The sequence below is a fragment of the Schistocerca gregaria genome, chromosome 9 (genome assembly GCF_023897955.1).
Source record: "Schistocerca gregaria isolate iqSchGreg1 chromosome 9, iqSchGreg1.2, whole genome shotgun sequence".
NCBI classification, from domain to species: domain Eukaryota; kingdom Metazoa; phylum Arthropoda; class Insecta; order Orthoptera; family Acrididae; genus Schistocerca; species Schistocerca gregaria.
In genome coordinates, this window is record NC_064928.1 from 220,127,228 (window position 1) to 220,145,531 (window position 18,304).

The 18,304-nt window shown below is 36.1% G+C and overlaps 1 protein-coding gene across 4 annotated transcripts in view; it reads left to right on the top strand.

The window, feature by feature from the left end:
* The window catches only part of LOC126292008 (kelch domain-containing protein 2-like), a 180,428-nt gene that overhangs the window by 152,727 nt on the left and 9,397 nt on the right, over positions 1–18,304 (top strand). For all 4 annotated transcript variants that reach the window (XM_049985796.1, XM_049985795.1, XM_049985793.1 and 1 more), the window contains one exon: positions 4,390–18,292. In XM_049985796.1, the coding sequence (XP_049841753.1) occupies positions 4,390–4,588 (199 nt within the window). In that variant the 3' untranslated portion in view covers positions 4,589–18,292. The remainder of the gene's footprint in view (positions 1–4,389; positions 18,293–18,304) is intronic.

The following is an 18,304-nucleotide window of genomic DNA, read 5'->3' on the forward strand; positions in this document are numbered from 1 at the left end:
GACAGGTATACACTCGCGCCTGCGCTTGCGCGCGCACGCCCACACCGGCGCGCGCGCGGGCGCACACACACACACACACACACACACACACACACACACACACACACACACACACACACACACACACACAAGCACACAAGCATTTGTAAAGGCCTTTACAAATGTCTGCTTGTGTCTGTGTATGTGCGGATGGATATGTGTGTGTGTGTGCGCGCGCGCGAGTGTATACCTATCCTTTTTTCCCCCTAAGGTAACTCTTTCTGCTCCCGGGATTGGAATGACTCCTTACCCTCTCCCTTAAAACCCACATCCTTTCATCTTTCTCTCTCCTTCCCTCTTTCCTGACAAAGCAACCGCCGGTTGCGAAAGCTTGAATTTTGTGTGTATGTTTGTGTGTGTATCGACCTGCCAGCACTTTTGTTTGGTAAGTCACATTATCTTTGTTTTTAGATATAGTAAATACAGTTGGGTAGACTGCATACAGTGCATGTGTAACACAAAGGGAAAGTAATATGTTTGTCGGCCTGACTTATTATCAAAATTTACACAAATACATCATAAGAAGCTAATGTTTCCCCGCACTCGGGAGAGTGGTGAGTGGAAAAAAAAGTGTACAGAATGAAGCTTTCAGTCCTGCTACATTAAAACTGTGCTACAGGCTGGAGAATGCGTGGTTGGCAACATTTGCACAATTTTGATCTGCCAGTTCATTTCTTAAGTCCATAAAGATCTTGTATACCTTGTTGATTAACACACCTGGGAGACACATCATCATGAAGAATGCTGCAAAGTTTTGCCAGCATATGCCAGTTAACAAGAGATCAATCATTGCAGAATTTAGCCCCTCACTGAGTTGGTCAGGTATGCACAAAAATGATAAAGCATTCTTGGGGACCACTTGGATGGAAACAATTTGTTATACCCAAAACAAGTTCTTGAGGTAATTACACGGTCATCACCTGGCATTTATTCTGTAGAGTTTCTGCCACTGTGGACGTCTCTGGTGCACACTATTTTACTCCGAGCCATATTCACTGCTGTAAGTTGAACATTGGAAAGGTAGTAAAAAAGGATGATAGTCCAATAGTGAAGGGAAAATTATCACCAAAACTACTTTTAAAGTTGCTTATAAAGTGTGCACTTCAGGACGGACACACAGATCCCATCCTTGTAAGAGCATTGCCCACAAAACACACGACTCTGGGTTCGAGTTCAGATTTGGCACTCTCAAGAGGAAGTCCCAGGTTGGAATAAACTTTGTGAAACCATGTATATGGTAGTATAATATAAATGGATAGATAAAAAATTTACTCTAAAGTGGTGGCAGGGGAACACATACACTAAAATTTAAATTTGTGCACGCTTTCGGAGCCAGTGGCTCCTTCTCCTGACAGAAGAGTTGAAGGGGAGGTTTAGGGAAAGGGGCACAGTTCAGAAAAGTCACCCAGAACTCCTGGTCAGGGTAGACTTACCAGACGGGATGAGAAGGAAGGACTATGTGTATGGAGGGGTAGCTTACAGTGTCAGGTACCAAACACTGTAGCTGTTCAGTAAAATGGACCCTCATTCCGCAGGAATCGACGAAATGTTATCCAGAGTGGTGGGATAGTAGTTAAGGTACAGTTGTGGTGTCCTTAATGTTGTGTGTTTGAATCCCATTAGGTGTTCTGAAATTTATGCTTTTAACCATTTATTGAAATGACCTTGATCATCATTGTTATTAAATTAATTAGTTTAAATGTAATTTTTATTTCTTATCCTGGACTGTTTAATTTTAATCATCATATTAACTTTTTATTTGTTCTCTTTTGAATATTTATTGATGTGATTTTAATTATTTTTGTGTATTACCTTTGAAAAAATTTCTTATGTTTTATTGTTTTGTATTTTTGTCCATGTTATTGCATTCATTATTTCTGTTCTTTATTTTGAATGAATTTAGTTTCATTTCCTATTCTTTTTTATTTAAATCTTCATCTATGTTATTTATTCCATAGTGCAACAAGAATTTATGTTGTGAATATTTGTACGGTCTCTACCGTTCAAATGAACATATGTCTTGTAATGAAAAATACATTTTTGAAACAGCAGTACTTTTCTGAACTGTATCCCTTTCCCTAAACCTCCCCTTTGATCCTTCTGCCAGAAGAAGAAGCCACTGGCTCCGAAAGCTTGCAAAAATTTCAATCCTTTAGTGTATGTTGTCCCCTGCCACCGCTTCAGAGTAATATATTTAAATATTATGATAGGTAAATCAATCAAAATAATTAAAATGAAATGCACAATGATACAAAATGAAAGAAGATTGATGAGACGGAAAAATGAGGGCAAATACAAAAAGTTAATGCAGTGATTAAAGTGAGGTGGCAAAGGATCTAAAGTAAAAAAAGATATATGAGAACCAATTAACTGACTAAAACTAATGGTGAAAGTCATTCCAATAAAGATTTTACAGTAAAAATTTCAAAGCACTTGATGAGATTTGACATTAACCACTGGGTCTAGAGCAGCACCAGTCAACCTTTTTTACCTCTTCCCCACTGGGTCCACAGTAAATGTGATTTATAAAGTGGGGAAGTAATCTTACTTTGTAAAATTTATAAAGCAGAATTACAGAAAATTAAAGCATGTAATGATAATTAATTATCAAGTACCTTATATCTAAATATTATGAAAACCCAATGAAATTGTTTTTAAAACCCCAACCTCCCCTAATCTACACCTTAGTGTAGATAATCAGTCCTGGGGATATTCTCTTGTCAACTTTATAATCTGTCAGTAAGTTTCAGGCCCTGTGTCTTCACCCTCTTGACCTAATTACAACTTTCAGATTGTTAACGAATATCTGTTTGTGACCAATCTTCTGATTGCATTCATCTTTCTTTAAATTCCTGTGCTTTTTCTGTGCTTGAGGCATAATTTGTATGTATTTGTTGTTGCAAAACTATAAATCTGTAACTTTAATTGTGTTGACACAATAGCAACTGTCACCTACTGCCCCTTTCTGGTATTCACAAGAGGATCTTGAGGAGGACAAGCTGTCTTTGATTTTCTTCATGCTCAACAGGATGTCAGTTTCTTAAAGCAGTAGGATGCAGTTCTCAAACTCAGAGAAATCTATTTAGTTTTTATTATCAATATTAGGAAGGAAAGTTGCTACTCACCATATAGCGGAGATGCTGAGTTGGATAGGCACAACAAAAAGATTCACACAATTATAGCTTTTGGCCATTAAGGCCTTTGTCAGCTGTACACACACTCACTCACTCACTCACTCACTCACTCACGCGTGCGCTCAAACGCAACTTGCACACAGGTCTGCAGTGTCAGATAACTGAAACCACACTGGCTCCAGTTATCTGAGACAGCAGGCATGGGTGCAAGTTGCGTGTTTACGTGTGTGTGTGTGTGTGTGTGTGTGTGTGTGTGTGTGTGTGTGTGTGTGTGTGTGTGTGTGTGTTGCTGACAGTGGCCTTAATGGCCGAAAGCTATAAATGTATGAATCTTTTTGTTGTGCCTATTGCGACTCAGGATCTCCGCTATATATGGTGAGTACCAATTTTCGTTCCTAGTATTGTTACATTCCATTCTGGATTTTCCATTGTTTGATTTAGTTTTATTATCAGTCGCATGAAAATAAATTAGCATTTGATACAGAAATATGAAACACCTTATTATTAAATGAGAAAAGTTACATATATTGAGTGTCTATAAAGAAAAATGTAGTTAATTTTCTACTTGATGTGTTCTCTTTTTTGTACCAAATTTTAATGTATTGTGAAAAACTCATTTTCATGTGATTAGTAATTAAAGCTAAAAAGATATTATTTTTAATTAAAAACTTTGATTCAGTATTTGTCAGTTCTTTCTTGTAATAAATAAAGAAATCAAATACAGTAAAAAAAAAAAATTTGCTCCTAGCGATAATCAAAATGGTGACTTTATGATGACAATACTAGTATGCTGTGCACTCAGCTACTGACATCAAAAGTACTAAATATTTTGATCTTCAAGTATTCAAAGGTAACTTTTTAATTTTGTTTGACAATTGCATCATACTGTTTAATGAAAATGATGTCTGGGCACTGACATCAAAATCCACTTACATATGAAGAAAATCGAAGATAAGTATGAAGAAAAGTTCTGTTCCATAAGGTTCTATTGCCAGATGAATTTGTTTGTTCTCGTATTGACGACAGAACCGCACCGAATGGCCTGCGAGTAGGCCTACGTACTTCTGAAGTGCACATCACAGGATGTACATTGACACCATAAATGTAGCATTTAGGATTAGGGTATGAATAATGTGACCCGGTAATAGTTAAAGCAGTCGTAAGACTAATGTGCGAGGAGCAAAAATTTAGAGTGACGGCAATTTTTATTTTTCAGGTTATGTGTAGACTTTGTACTTTCACTAGTGGACGATCCTCGAATCAAATCAGAGCTAGACACTCTGCCACGCTCCCTGCGTGAGCTCTTGAGGCGACGCCTCGAGCAAGACCAGGTCGAGCGGAGGGCGCGCAGCATATACTATGAGGGCGGGGACGACTTTTCCACAACGCCGACTGTCAACTGTGGCTGCGGATGATAAGATCTCTGCATGATTGTTACCTCATACTCCATGTGACTTGATATTTCTGACTCATTGTTGCTCATTACAACACTGTGTCCAGTTTTTTTTGTACTTACCCCCAAGTATCATTAAACATTGTTTTACACATCTGATCTCGGCATTCGTACAACTAAGTCTTTACCATATATGATATCTAACTTCCTTCTTTCTCCAAAAAAGGAGACAAATTACACCAGTTCCTATTTATAAGAAAATTATTATCCCTCCATTGATGCATGACACTGTTACAGCCTGTACCTTCAGTTTCATTGCATGCACATAATGTGTCCATCTCATGTCATGTAGAAATGAAATACTGCATTAGAATTTCAGAATGCTGTGATGTTGATGTTTATGTCCTGTTCCTTGCGCTATGTAATGGGCATTATTCCTTTCACACTGCAGTGGTTTTGTTCCCCACTAAATAGCCAAAAAGTTAAGTTTATTTAGTAGTGTACTATGTTTAAAATCCCTTTTGTGTGAAACTATTAGTTGTTACTACCCTGGTGTTCACACTCCTTTGCACAGTTGAATCTTTGGTACCGGTCAATTTTTGGTAGTTACCATAAGTGGAGGAACTGCTACTAATGGATGTACTCCACAATTCAGTGGTTTCTCATCAGATTTGATTGATGGGGTCACTTATTTCAGTATGAATATATAAGCTGTGGAATTTTGACAGACTAATAACTAGTATTTGGACTGGTCTCTCAGTAACAAGACATACTGTTTGCTTTGCCCAGTTGAACGGGGTTAGGCAGATCTTGTATTCATTTATCATGGCAGTCATAAATCGAGGTATCACTAAATGGCAGAGAATGTGCAATGCCCAGTGAGCACTCAAGCATCATCATCATTATCATCATTGTCATCATCATCATCATCATCATCATCATCATCATCATCAGACGTTGACATTTGCAGACTGAATGGCAATTGCTTTTTGTGGTTGTCAGTAATTAGTTTTTGGGGACATTTGGAACACTTATTGAAACAGATGTCCTGGAGCTAGCAATTAATATAAACCCATGGGTTTGTTACAGAGAAAACTACATACTGTAATGTGATAAAAGTGAAGTAACACATCCTAGAGTATGTATTTAAGCCCATAGTCCCACTCTGCCTTTTGAGTGAGTTTCAAGGTCAAATATGGAGTACAGGAGCATTGAACATTGAGGTTTGAGAAGTGGTTCACGAAAACAGTGTAAAAAAAAGATCCAAGCTAAATACAGCTCTCAGTATGAAAATTATGATAGTGTAGCACTCAATTGGGGTTTATCTGTTGCTTAAGAATATTAGTTGTAATACTATTTTCAGTCCATTGCATACTTAATGAATATGTATTTTATGAACAGTGTCTGGTTGTGACATCTTTTGCAGTCACATCGTCATTATTTGGATCAAAAGTGTTTTGTTTGTTTCGAAAGCATCATCAAAGTGAACAGTAACATTTACAATTTTCCTTATGCTTGTAAGCTCATACATCAAAGTGAGCCTGTATACTAATTGAATAAGATAATTCATTCAGTGCTTTTGGCCAAATTCAACATGAGTCATTTTCAAATGTACATGTACATATGATCATGCATTTGCTATTAACAGATTGTTCATGAAGTAAGAAAATGAGATAAATGTGCTCACACCTATTGCTAAACAGTCTGACTGCACGAAAACATTATCTTGTAGGTCTACTCGTGTGATTTGAAATTGACACTGATGGATCATTACACTGTCCTGCCGTGACTTTGCTTACAATTTTATTTAAAAATAAAAATAAACCAAAACTTTTGTTATTCATAATGCTGACATTTAAGTACTCATGTTCAGCATGTGAGCTGTTTTTTATCTTTTTTTAAACAAAATTATGGTGGGGGGGGGGGGGGGGGTTTGACAAAATCTGTATTTAGTAACAATTGCCACATGTTAATGCAATAGGAATAACTTGCAGAAGGTCCATTTGGATTTTCAGCATATACAAATATAAACTGTAGCCTAACTAAGAGCTAGTACGCTAACAAAGTGTATCTTTCAACTTTCACATTGACATAGCCTGCATTTACGTTAATATGTTCACACTCAAACATTACAGTCTTATTGCAGTGCCATTCAGTCCTAGATTTGAAGTTCTCCAATCAGTGTGCAGCATAGTACTAAGTGTGCAATCTAAACATTGCTAACTGACTGAATATGAGCTCATAGGGAGAACTGAATTCATTGATGATGGATTATGTGTATCTGTAAATTATGAATGTATAGTGCAGCCTGCAAACTGATACCAAAGAAAGTCAGGGCACTGTGCTGACCTGCCTGTGGTGAAATCTTAGTAAATCCTTTCTACAACAATTACACTGTTTGCACTTAGCTGGAGTAGATCATAAGGGTTGTGACGGTTTTGTGAGGATAAGGCACCTAGTCCAAGCGACTGATTCTTTTGGTGAGAATTGGCAACCTTCCTTTTATTCCATAGTTTGCTTTTGTTAGGGCCAGTGTTCTCACTCATCTGCTCGTACTGGTCTCTTTACAAGTGTCGCACAACCTTATCTCAGTTGCAGTAGCTACATAACTCTTCCATTGTTATTTGTATAAAAAAGTGCACTTACATTATTGTTGTCATTTTGTAGCTCTTCATTTTTTTATTTTTTGTGCTCATGTCCCCACATGCATAGAAAAGAAATTCAAACCCATTTATATGTAATGAAATTTGATGTGAAAGTCAGATGTTTGATACCAGAATCTACATAAGATTTGTGAGTGGCATTACTATTCTCTGGAAAATGATTGTTATTCTGAAAGGCAAAAGAAAAGATATAGACAAAGAATTTCCTTACAGTGTGTGTATTTTCCTACATTTTAAAATATACTGATTCTTCTTATTAAAATATTGAATTTTTATAGTAAGTAATTTAATATTTATTGCCTATTGTGATTTATCTGTTGCACGTAAGATTAACCACTTAATGTGAAACTGGTTTGAAATTTGATGCTGTGTACGTACTCCATGTAAGCAACACTTTAATGTTGAAATTGTTCTCTTTGCTGCAATCATTGTGTAGTGGGATTTTACAAGTTGGCTTTGACAGGTCTTTCTTTAAAGTTTTGTTTGTAATAAAAAAAGTAGTGCTGAAGAATGACACTAACATAAGCTCTGCATACTATCTGAACCACCATTCCCCATGTGGTGGGAAAATGTAGTTAAATTTCAATTTATATGACAGTTTTTTCTTTAAAAAATACTTCACAAGTTTTCACGTTCCATGTAAACGTTATAGTAATCTTCTAATTACATATAATAGATACTCAGTGTTTTCACACACATAGTGTGGGAATTTGCCAAAAGTACTCTCATAAACCTATTTAGGGCTGTAGAAAATGGTATCTAGCAATAAGTTTAAGTATATAATGCATTGTAACTTTTGTACAAATTAGTCGTAGAATTCTCTGACATCAATACATGATTGCAACTACAAGAAATATTTTCTGTGCAAAAATTAAACATTGTGTAGAGAAATCTACTATGCTACAGTGAGTACGCTAATACAGTTCTTGTACAGTTTAAATTGTATGAGTGTGTGTACATGCTCTTGTACTTTTTTCGTCTAAGGCTCTGTAAATGCAATGCACAGAGAAACTACTGCCAAGAGTAGAGACTAATAGACGTAGAAGATAATGTAGGTATATTGCTTCAGTTACTATAATACAAAAATACGCACATTCTAAAAGTGAGATAGTTTATTTACATATAGTAGGATATTAAAACTGGGCAGCAGTACTGTTCTGTATGTCCAGTCCGGCTCGATAGCCTCAAAGGTTTGTATTAGTTTAGTCGGTCGGTCACGCAGACGCGTGCTGTGTGCTGAAGAACAGATGAGTAATCTTCATGATTCATGTAGCACCAGTTCCGAAGAAGATTGCAAAACACTTTCATGTCGATAGCTGTTTGGGTCTTCAGGTCTGGTTTAGGAAAAAGAAATATTTATATTTACTAACACTGTGTGTGTGTGTGTGTGTGTGTGTGTGTGTGTGTGTGTGTGTGTGTTTACAATGGAGCTATAAAAGAGAATTAGTTACATTTAAGAAGTTCAGCAGAACCTCATATCACACACAAATGTTACATATAAAACAGTGCAATGAATACTGCTGTAAAAAAGACATAAATAATGTCACTAAGTACAGCACTGTTTTTGGGCTAGCTTGTTTATTATCCATCCAATAAATTTTCTGTCTCATTCGTTGCATCTGTGATCCTTGTATCCTCCATAATAAATATGTACTCTTGAGCAAAATCTTTGGATCATTTATGTAATGAAATGCTCAAAGAAAATGTGTTGTTTCTAGCATCAGGTGTACAACTTGGCCCACTTGTTGCCATCTCCTCCATGAGATGATTAATGATCTGAACTTTTTGCATCCAATGACAAATCCCCACAAATGGTGAGTGCCTTTTTCCCCTTTCTACAAGTGTATTAGAAAATATTTTGTTGATTGCTCTTGTGTTGTAATATAATATTTATTTATTTGGGGCAGGGGAGGGGTAGTTTAAGACAAAAAATTGCACCACACAGAAAGCTGTAAAAAGAAGTTTGGAAAAGATTCATCTGGTAACTAAATGGAACTGTCTCAGTGCACCCATAGGAAAATTTGGGTGCATCATATCTATACGATAATAGCGTGAATGTGCAGCTTCTTGTGAAGTGTGGTATATTGTCTTCAGGGACGAGAAAGTTGATATATAACACAGGCAGCAGTCAAGACATCTAATGCATTTATATCAAGAGGCAAAAAACCATCCCCTACTTGTGGGGAATTATCATTGAGCACCAGAAGATGAACAGTATGACTGGTGGATATGGTGACAAGTGAATAGTGCTATGCATCTGTGCCGGAAGCGAAACCTTTCTTGGAGCAATTTGTCACACATTTCCACTTACATGAAGATAGGAATAGGGGGATGGAGTTAAATGGAGCACATGGACTACCAGAGATTGTGGTCGGAGGGGTTGTGGAAATGAAGATATGTCAGATGGAGTGTTCCCACCTGCAGTAGGAGATTCAGTTGTCACAGGTTATGATATAACCTTTAAATTCAGCCACTTTATGCTGAGTAGTCTGTTCCACTGTCGATCACATTCACTGGATGCCAGAGAAAGGTGATTTATAGTATGTATTACACAAATTCTGAGGACTTGTGCATATCTGGAGGGGTCAGTGGAAGAAACCACTTCAGCCAGCTGTATTCTTTTTGTCTTTCTTAGTTAATGTCTAAATGGTGTATTAGAATAATTGTATCCATTACTATGCAAACTTTTACCTTTGCATCCTTCCTTGTCTCATCGCCCATTGTACCATACAATTTGAAACTTGTTTAATTTATTAAGGACTTTTCTTAAAAAAGTCTAGTGCCTCAGTCTTACAGCTGAAATTGTAACACTTGTTCTTTTAGTTGTTCACTGGTACTATTTTGGAATTTTTTCTGTAGAAGTCCATTACTTTATTCTTCACTGAAATTTTTAGAAGATATACTTTGATTTAACGATGTATTGCAAACTGGAGGTCATTTTCTGTCTTCTGAATAATTTTTTGGTCACCGACAAAGAGCAAAAAGTATTAACGCATGTGTGTTCTGGTATTAATCTGACAGCTTATTTACCTATCTGTTTCCACTGTCTAATATAGGAGGTGAAAGGCTACACACTTGTCACACACATTTATCGGTCTTGTCTTCTCTTTCCCTGTATTTGTCAGTGTTTTCATGTTCTGATACAAACAGTTTCTTACTTATATTAAATGTCTGTGAGATATCCATGTTTTTCCACGATGTTCGTAAGCTTGTTTCTGTTGTCTACAGGAACATTAAACTGTAATCTTCCTTCCTCTTAAAAGGCTGCAAAAAATCCTTAGCTGTGTATCTCTTTCTTACTGTGTAGATTTAAACCTGAAAATACAGCCACAGTAATAGAAAACACTGAATAATTTAATTCTTCTACTCGTGTTTCTTGAGAAGGCTATCTGATTTAGCAAAGAAAATTTATTGGGTGTGTAGCGTAAGGGAATTTCATGCTAAAATCCAATAGGAATGGGCTTGGGATTGTAATTTCACCTAAATGTAACACTGTAAAGTGAAATGAGGGTTAACTGCTTTTTGTTTATGTTACGAACTGTTTGGAGAGGTCTGCTGACCATCCTACATAACACTCCACCAGAGCGATAGAATTACTGCCCCACATGTGAAAGAGTGGAGAAGCACAATAAAATAATAAGTGTCATATATTGTACTTCAGGTTTTACCAATTATTGCAAGCTAGGTAGCAGCTTTTCTGGTAGAATAAGTGTTGTGAAAATTTGCATTGTAGTATTGCTTGATGGGGATTTGGGAACAAGTAGATTTAGAAGAAGAAAAAAAAAAGCTGCTTCTGCCATGAAGTGGCGGTTGCATAGGCTGAGGCAGTTGAATCTCAGTAGAACGGCAGGTTCCTGCTCTGTGGTATAAACTCGAGGTAAATTTTCACGTCCGGTGCGTTTAAGGTATTTACAAGACCTACTAACTTCTATAGCCTCACCTCCCCATTACTATTGAAGAAGTTTTAAAAATTCAATAAAGTATTCCTTGTTACCATATTGACTTTCCAGTTTTCAGATGAGTTTTCATGACATATAATGCTGTAACAAGTTTTAATACCTTCCCACTATTCCTACAGTAATTTACTCATATAGGATAATCCTCTTTTGTCTTCTGTCCTCAACTAGAAAAAAAAAAAAAAAATCCACACTAAACACTATCTCTGAAATCAAGCAAAGAACTGAACTTCACTAACTATATCTCACTGCCGTTAGAACTGCCCTTCCCACGATGTCACTATTTCGTACAGCTGCTTAATAATTTTATTTTACTATCGTCAGTCGTTAATTTTTAACTGCTGTTCAGGGTGATCGTAGCTGTCAGAGATGTACCCGGCCACAATAAAGACTAAAGTGAGCCTTTAAGAATGATTTTCTTGTTTTTTAAATAAATGTTATAGACTCTAATAGATTTATTTGTACTTTGTTTGTATGGAGTGTCAGTGTAATATTTTATGAGACTCACTGTTTCAACTTTGTGCATGTCTGTAGTTTGTATTAGGAGTGTGGTGTGTGTGTCTCAGCATATTGTGGGACAGTCATGTTGCAATAGGTGTCTCTCAGTAGACCTCACCTCAAGTAGGTGAAGTAAGTTGCTGAATCTTGCAGCTTCAAAGCCTTCTGGGTGAGTGTTAGTTTAATGTTGTAAACTTGCATAATAGTTGAGAATTTGATACAGCAGATATATTTTGTCTCTCTCTCTCTCTCTCTCTCTCTCTCTCTCTCTCTCTCTCTCTCTCTCTCTCTCTGTAAATATGTACATAATTGTATCAAAATGAAAATTCTTGTGAGAAAACTGTAAAATGACAGACAGAATGGCTACTTACCTTCAGGAGGAGGAAGTCCAGTGCTACCTGTAGACTCATTTGAAAGCAGAAAAAAACTCTTCCTAGCTTTTGGGACATAAAGAAGGGGGAGCAGGTCACCTCCATCTCTTCCTCTATTAAATAAAGATAGAAATAGGGAAACTTCCTGCCATTACACCTTACTACATCTAAGTGTGATAACACTGTAAGTTGTCCTGTATGTGAAGTTGCATTTGTAGGGCTGCATCGGGTAAACTACAAGAGTAAAACCTATCAGTCTGCCATGGTTCACTGATAGTTTGAAAACTGGCATGCTCAGCTCGTATATTCTAAAATGGTCTTGTTGCCCCCATTGGAATTCTACTATGTGGGTCCTGGCTTCTAAAATCGTGAGTTTTAAAAGTGAAATTCAATGTGGCTTTTGGGATTGCTATTATTATATTTACTTTAACAAAAAAGGAATGACACCTTATTTATTTGTTCAGTTGAAATAAGGAGATGGCTATATCTGGCAATTCGAAAATATCGCTTCTACACAAGAGCCGGTCCAAATCCATAAATCGATATAGTGACTGCATCACAAATACTAGACGTAATTTCACTAGCTTTTCATCTGTGTGTTTTCTTATCAAATTGCCCAACGCAAGCATGCTGCTTATTTCTGTTTCACGTACAGAAACATAACTGGTTCATTTGATTACAAATTTCACATTCACATTGCCAATCACTGAGCTAGACCATTGACATGTTCACATCACTATACACTGGGCTAGACTCAGTGGATTCGTGTTCACATCACGGGGTCCTATTGGTGACTCCTAACTGTTCTCTACCTGCCAGTGAGGGCTTATTTTCGTGATCGCCCTGCGACCTTTACCAATATTTCTTATCGTAATTTCATATTTGCTATCTTTTGCACGCTAACTTTCAATAAATAAAATTGCAGTTATAGAGCATCAGTATGACTAAAGACTACAGCATGGTTAGGTTGGTTTTTAATCAGTCAAGCGTTACATAATATTCCTAGAAGGCTGTGAGTTTGAATCGACCAGGTGCTTTGAAATTTTTTGTTTATGAGTCTATCAAATTTACTTCGATCATTTTTTCTATTCAGTTGACTGGTTTAAATATAAGATTTAATTTTTAATCCCTTGTCACATCTATGAATCGCCGTGTTGACTTCTTTATTTGCTCCAATTTTTTAAATTTATTTTTTTATTTGGCGTCTTTGTGCAAGTGATTTTAATATTTTTATTTATCTATTACTCTAATTAAACAGTTGAAAATGCAAATGTCAGTTAAAAAGTGAAAGATGAAATAATGTGACTGTGCAGTTGTGTCAGAAATGTAATTTTTGTTAAAAGATGTACTTTTTTTACTGTAATCACTGTACAAACATTTAAAATATCAATTCTTATTACCCTGTCGACAAACTAACGAAGCTGAAGGTTTAAACAAAGGAAGGGATTATAAGTAAAACTTAACTTGAGCAAAATGAGGAATAGAAACCATGAATGCAATAAAGTGGATGAAAATAAAAAAAATGATGAGGCATTAAACTGAAGCTAATACATAAAAAGTAGTTAAAACACATGAACATAGATTCCAAATGAAAAGAAATGATATGACAGTAAAATGAGAGCAAATGAAAAAGTTAATACTATGATTAAAATGACACAATAAAGGATTATAAGTAAAGAAATACATTTAAACCACTTAATTTAATAAAAATAATCATAAAAAAGTATTTCAGTAAATATGTAAAAATAAAAATTTTAAAGCACCTGACAGGATTTGATCTCAAACTTCATCTTGTCAGGAAGTATGCTAACCACTACCTTAGGCTGCCACTCCGCATAACATTATTTTTAAGACGGTAGAGAATCACAAGCAACTCTTTTTCATCAATTACACGCAAATGAGGACCCACTTCGATGAATGGCTGCAGAGTGTGATAAGTAGGACCCTAACATACACCACCTGTAGACGGTTTGACAAAGTTGATCCCACCCCTGGAGACTTCCCCTCGTGAGAAACCTCACCCTTCTTGTGAAACCTTTCTTGAGCCATACCTTTCCTCCCTGAGAAGAAACTAGCTTTCCCGAAATAGTTTTTACATTTCAAGTGTGTGTATCAAAGTATTTGAACTTCCCCTCTTGGAGGTAAAAACTACCCAACCATTCTGCCTCATTGTAAATTTGTACATAATTCCTTTTTGCAATGTATCTGTATCTACAGATTAATGACTTGCAGCACACAAGCGGGCAGTTGCAAGAGGTAGCCACCAAGTGATACATGTTCAGAGCTTCCCTTGCCAGGAATTTCTCTCAAGGAATGAATTTATTTTTATAAAACTGTGATTGCACTGTTGTGATATTTAATAGCAAATAACCGTATCTTTAGGATTTGTGCATCCTGTTAGTTAAGGTTTTTTGGTAACCCTGTCGACAATGGGAGGCAGCCGAGCACTGTGAATAAAGTAGTGGTAGGAAATGAATGTGCAGTCACCTCTTGAGATGTGACTAGATTTCATACATCAGTCATACAAATGCTTTTTTGCTTTGAAAGTATAATTTTTGGTGGGTGATACAGGTTTGCAAAAGTGCAAAGCAAGTCCTATTGTGAAAATCCATCTTCTCTCTGTTCAGAGTAACCAGCAAGTGCTGTTAGTGTTATTTGCTTGTCGGACATTAAGGAGACAAATTGTTCGCAGCTAATATTATTTTCCGATCTTTCAGTTAGTATATCTGTGTGTTGCACGTTGAAGAAGAACAGTGATAAGTATGAAGTTTTGTCATAAAGCAGTCAAATTGTGGTGCTTCATTTACTTAAATTTGATGTACTTGTCAGTGATGTTTATGTAGGAGAAATATGTCTGAACCATTTGACAGTAGATGGTGTACCACAGATATTGAACCAGTAGAAATTTTTTCTTCTTATTTTACAGTATACTACAAGTCTTTTGGGAGGCAACTAATTCAAATTTGCGATGTGCAGCCCCCCCCCCCCCCCCGAAGACCCTGTGCACTACGTGGCAGAGGGTATTTTGTATCAACATTAAATTATATTACATCGTATTCCATTCACATATTGAAAAAACAAAAAATGACTGCCTCTGAATGTGCCATAATCTGTCTTATTTTTATCATCCTGGTCCATACACAGAAGGAACTGTAGAATTGTTACATAGCATGGCTGAAACACTGGTTCTCTATATTAGCTTATTGGTTTCTGGACAATGTTGCCTCAGGGCAAATGAAAAATGGAACATTAAGGATTTTTTCTGGTGGATGCCATTAAAGTGTTTTAATTGTTGGATGGAGTCTCAAATTGTTTTGCATAAGGTTATCAAATGTTTGATATCATTCACTCACCCTGTCAACGAACTTGCCTATTCCTTGCTGTTTGAAATCAGTTTCTTGTTTTAAACTAATGTCTTCCTTAAGTTCATAAAATTTTCAGCAGTGGACTCATACAAGTTTAAAAGCCTTGGTGTAATGTAATAAAAACAATGTTGTAACTGTTAAAACTCTTCTATTGCTTTCTTGATTCAGAAATGTAGATTAATATCCAGTAAAGGACTGAACCCAATCATCCAAAATGGCACATGGTGACAAAACCATCACTGTTTTGTGTGTCGAGTTGTCCTTCGAGAGGAAAAACACAAGTTTTAGGGTCCTCTATAAATATTAATCTCCTCTCTAGGAGAGAAATACAGAGATTTCCTGGATGTCCTGCAGCACAAATAGCACCTCTGTGCATTCGGGCACACATTCGAACAGTCTCTATCCTTTGATTTGCACATTATTAACTGACACCAATAATATTTTAGAAATCTATGCTGTGCTCTTTGATGTGGTGCAAAGGTTTCTGAAAATAGCTAATGTATTTAGGCTTGATATTTAACTGGTAAAATTAGTCTCATACATTATACTGCTTTGCTATGAAATAGTAATAGAATTCTAGAATTTTGTATGTTAATATAGTATCAACCATGTGGGTTTAGTTTCATCGTAATCCACAGAGCAGCAGATAAATGTCATCCAATGAGTAAATGTGTAGACTTGATGCTTCACTTAAAATATATTGAGGGTAGCTTTTGCTATTTTTGTGACCTTGTTCACACACCCAGCAAGTTAATTGCAGAATTACATACATGATACCAACAAGATTTTATCAGGTAGGATTTATGAGCTCTCTGTATTCCTAAATTCCAATTTAATTCCACTGATAATATTCTCATTAATTCTTTAACACTAAACTCAGCACTTTTGTACTTTCTGCAAATATTAGGTTGCATTTGCCCTTGTGTCTTAGCACTGATGTCTCTGTCACCTATTCGATGGCTTTGGAAGTGATAAGTATTTTAATAATATTTTTAAAATGTTGATTGTACATTTGTAAATGTATACCCTTCAGCATGAAGGTGTACGATTTCTCGTGCAAAGTGGCGCCACAGTTTCACATTAGTAGTCCTGGAGTGGATGGATACAGTTGGGCCCCTCGAGAGGGATGGCAGGCTCCACGTCTCAGATCAGACAGTTTGCATCATTTCATCAACAATGTGATTATTTGTGACATGCTGCTTCAAGAAATATTGTTCTTATCACACTCATACATTACTTTTGTAATTTTATCAGCTGCTCATCCTCTCTTGATGGCAGCTGATCATCCATATAGCTCAAATTTTCTCCCTGGGTCCTGTCTACATTCTGAGATAGCACTTTGATGCTCCATTAGATCTGCATTATTTTCATCGTCTTGATGTAGTGGTTGTCAGATTCATAGCTGCACAATTATTCAATATGAAATCTATCACTTTACAGAATCTTTTAATTTCTTCTCATGTAGACCTTCACAGTTATTTACCAAGTGGTACATGTACTTCCCTTATTCTCGCATGCAAATAATCTTAAGTGTATATCTAAGCTGTCTTATGAGATTGTGGAAGACCTCTGATGGCCTATTCTCTGTAGGGGCCTACCCACCACTGTACAGGCGTAAGTAGAATAAGTCTATTCTTATTTTAGTACGTAGAAAAATGTAAATAGGCAATTAAAAATGCGTTCTTGGTCAGTGTTGTGTGGGATAATCTTCTGTGCGGTACATAGGACACACAGTAGTGTACTTTATGTATATTAATATAAATACTCTACAATGTACATGTTATTGAACACCATAACTATTTTGACTCATAGAGTGTTTGATGTTATGGTTATTGACTAACAGCATTTATTGTCAGTAATCTCATTAATATTACAAATTGCATCACTGCCAACTTCTTGAAAGCACTTCAAAATACAACTTGGTTTCTAAATTGTTAGATACATTTGTTCTGACAGGGAACTGACAGCCTTTCTCTTGGGAAAAATAATTGAAACTTTTCCAATATAGCTTTCTTCATAGTTTTTGAATGCTTATAAAATTGGTAATTTAGCAGATATTAGATTTGCTGAACAGTGGCATTTGATATCAGTTGTTTAATTTATTATTTCCACTAATTCTGTAGCAATACTTGTAACCATGTTAGTAATACAGTGTTAATCTTTCACTTGCATATTTCTGTCAGATATATGATACATGAAGAATTGTGTACTGTCGTAAGGCTTGAGCAATGATTTACAAACTAAGCTTTGTGATTGTGTTACTGTGTATTTTGTGTAACCATCCAGCATTGTCATATTTCCTTTTATTTCCTTCCAGAGCTAACAAAACTGTCAGGTCAATGGATCTTCCTGTTTGAATATCTCCAATTATGTCTTTATCTAATACATTGTTTGTGTGTTTGCCTACACTGTTTAGTTTCTCTTCTATTTCCCAAGAATAGGCAATCCATTAAAATATTAACATTTCTGTCTTATTATGTGTAATATATTGTGTAAGTAATATAGGATCAGGATCCTAGCAAGAGGAGAGTACTTAACGTAAGCAGAAACTTCTTGCTGTCTGCTTTAACATTATTAAGTAATGAGTCACAGAAAACTTAGTGATTATATTGTCATACAGATTTTGTATATGGTGTAATTGACACCTTTGCGTAAGAAATATAGGATCAGGATCTTAGCAAGAGGAAAGTTCTCGACATATGCAGAAACCTCTTGCTGTCCTCTTTAACATTAGCAGGTAGTGAGTCATAGAAAAATTAGTGATTATATTGTCAAACAGATTTCGTATATTTTTTTAAAATAAATAAATATAAATATATATATGTGTGTGTGTGTGTGTGTGTGTGTGTGTGTGTGTGTGTGTGTGTGTGTGTGTGTGTGTGTGT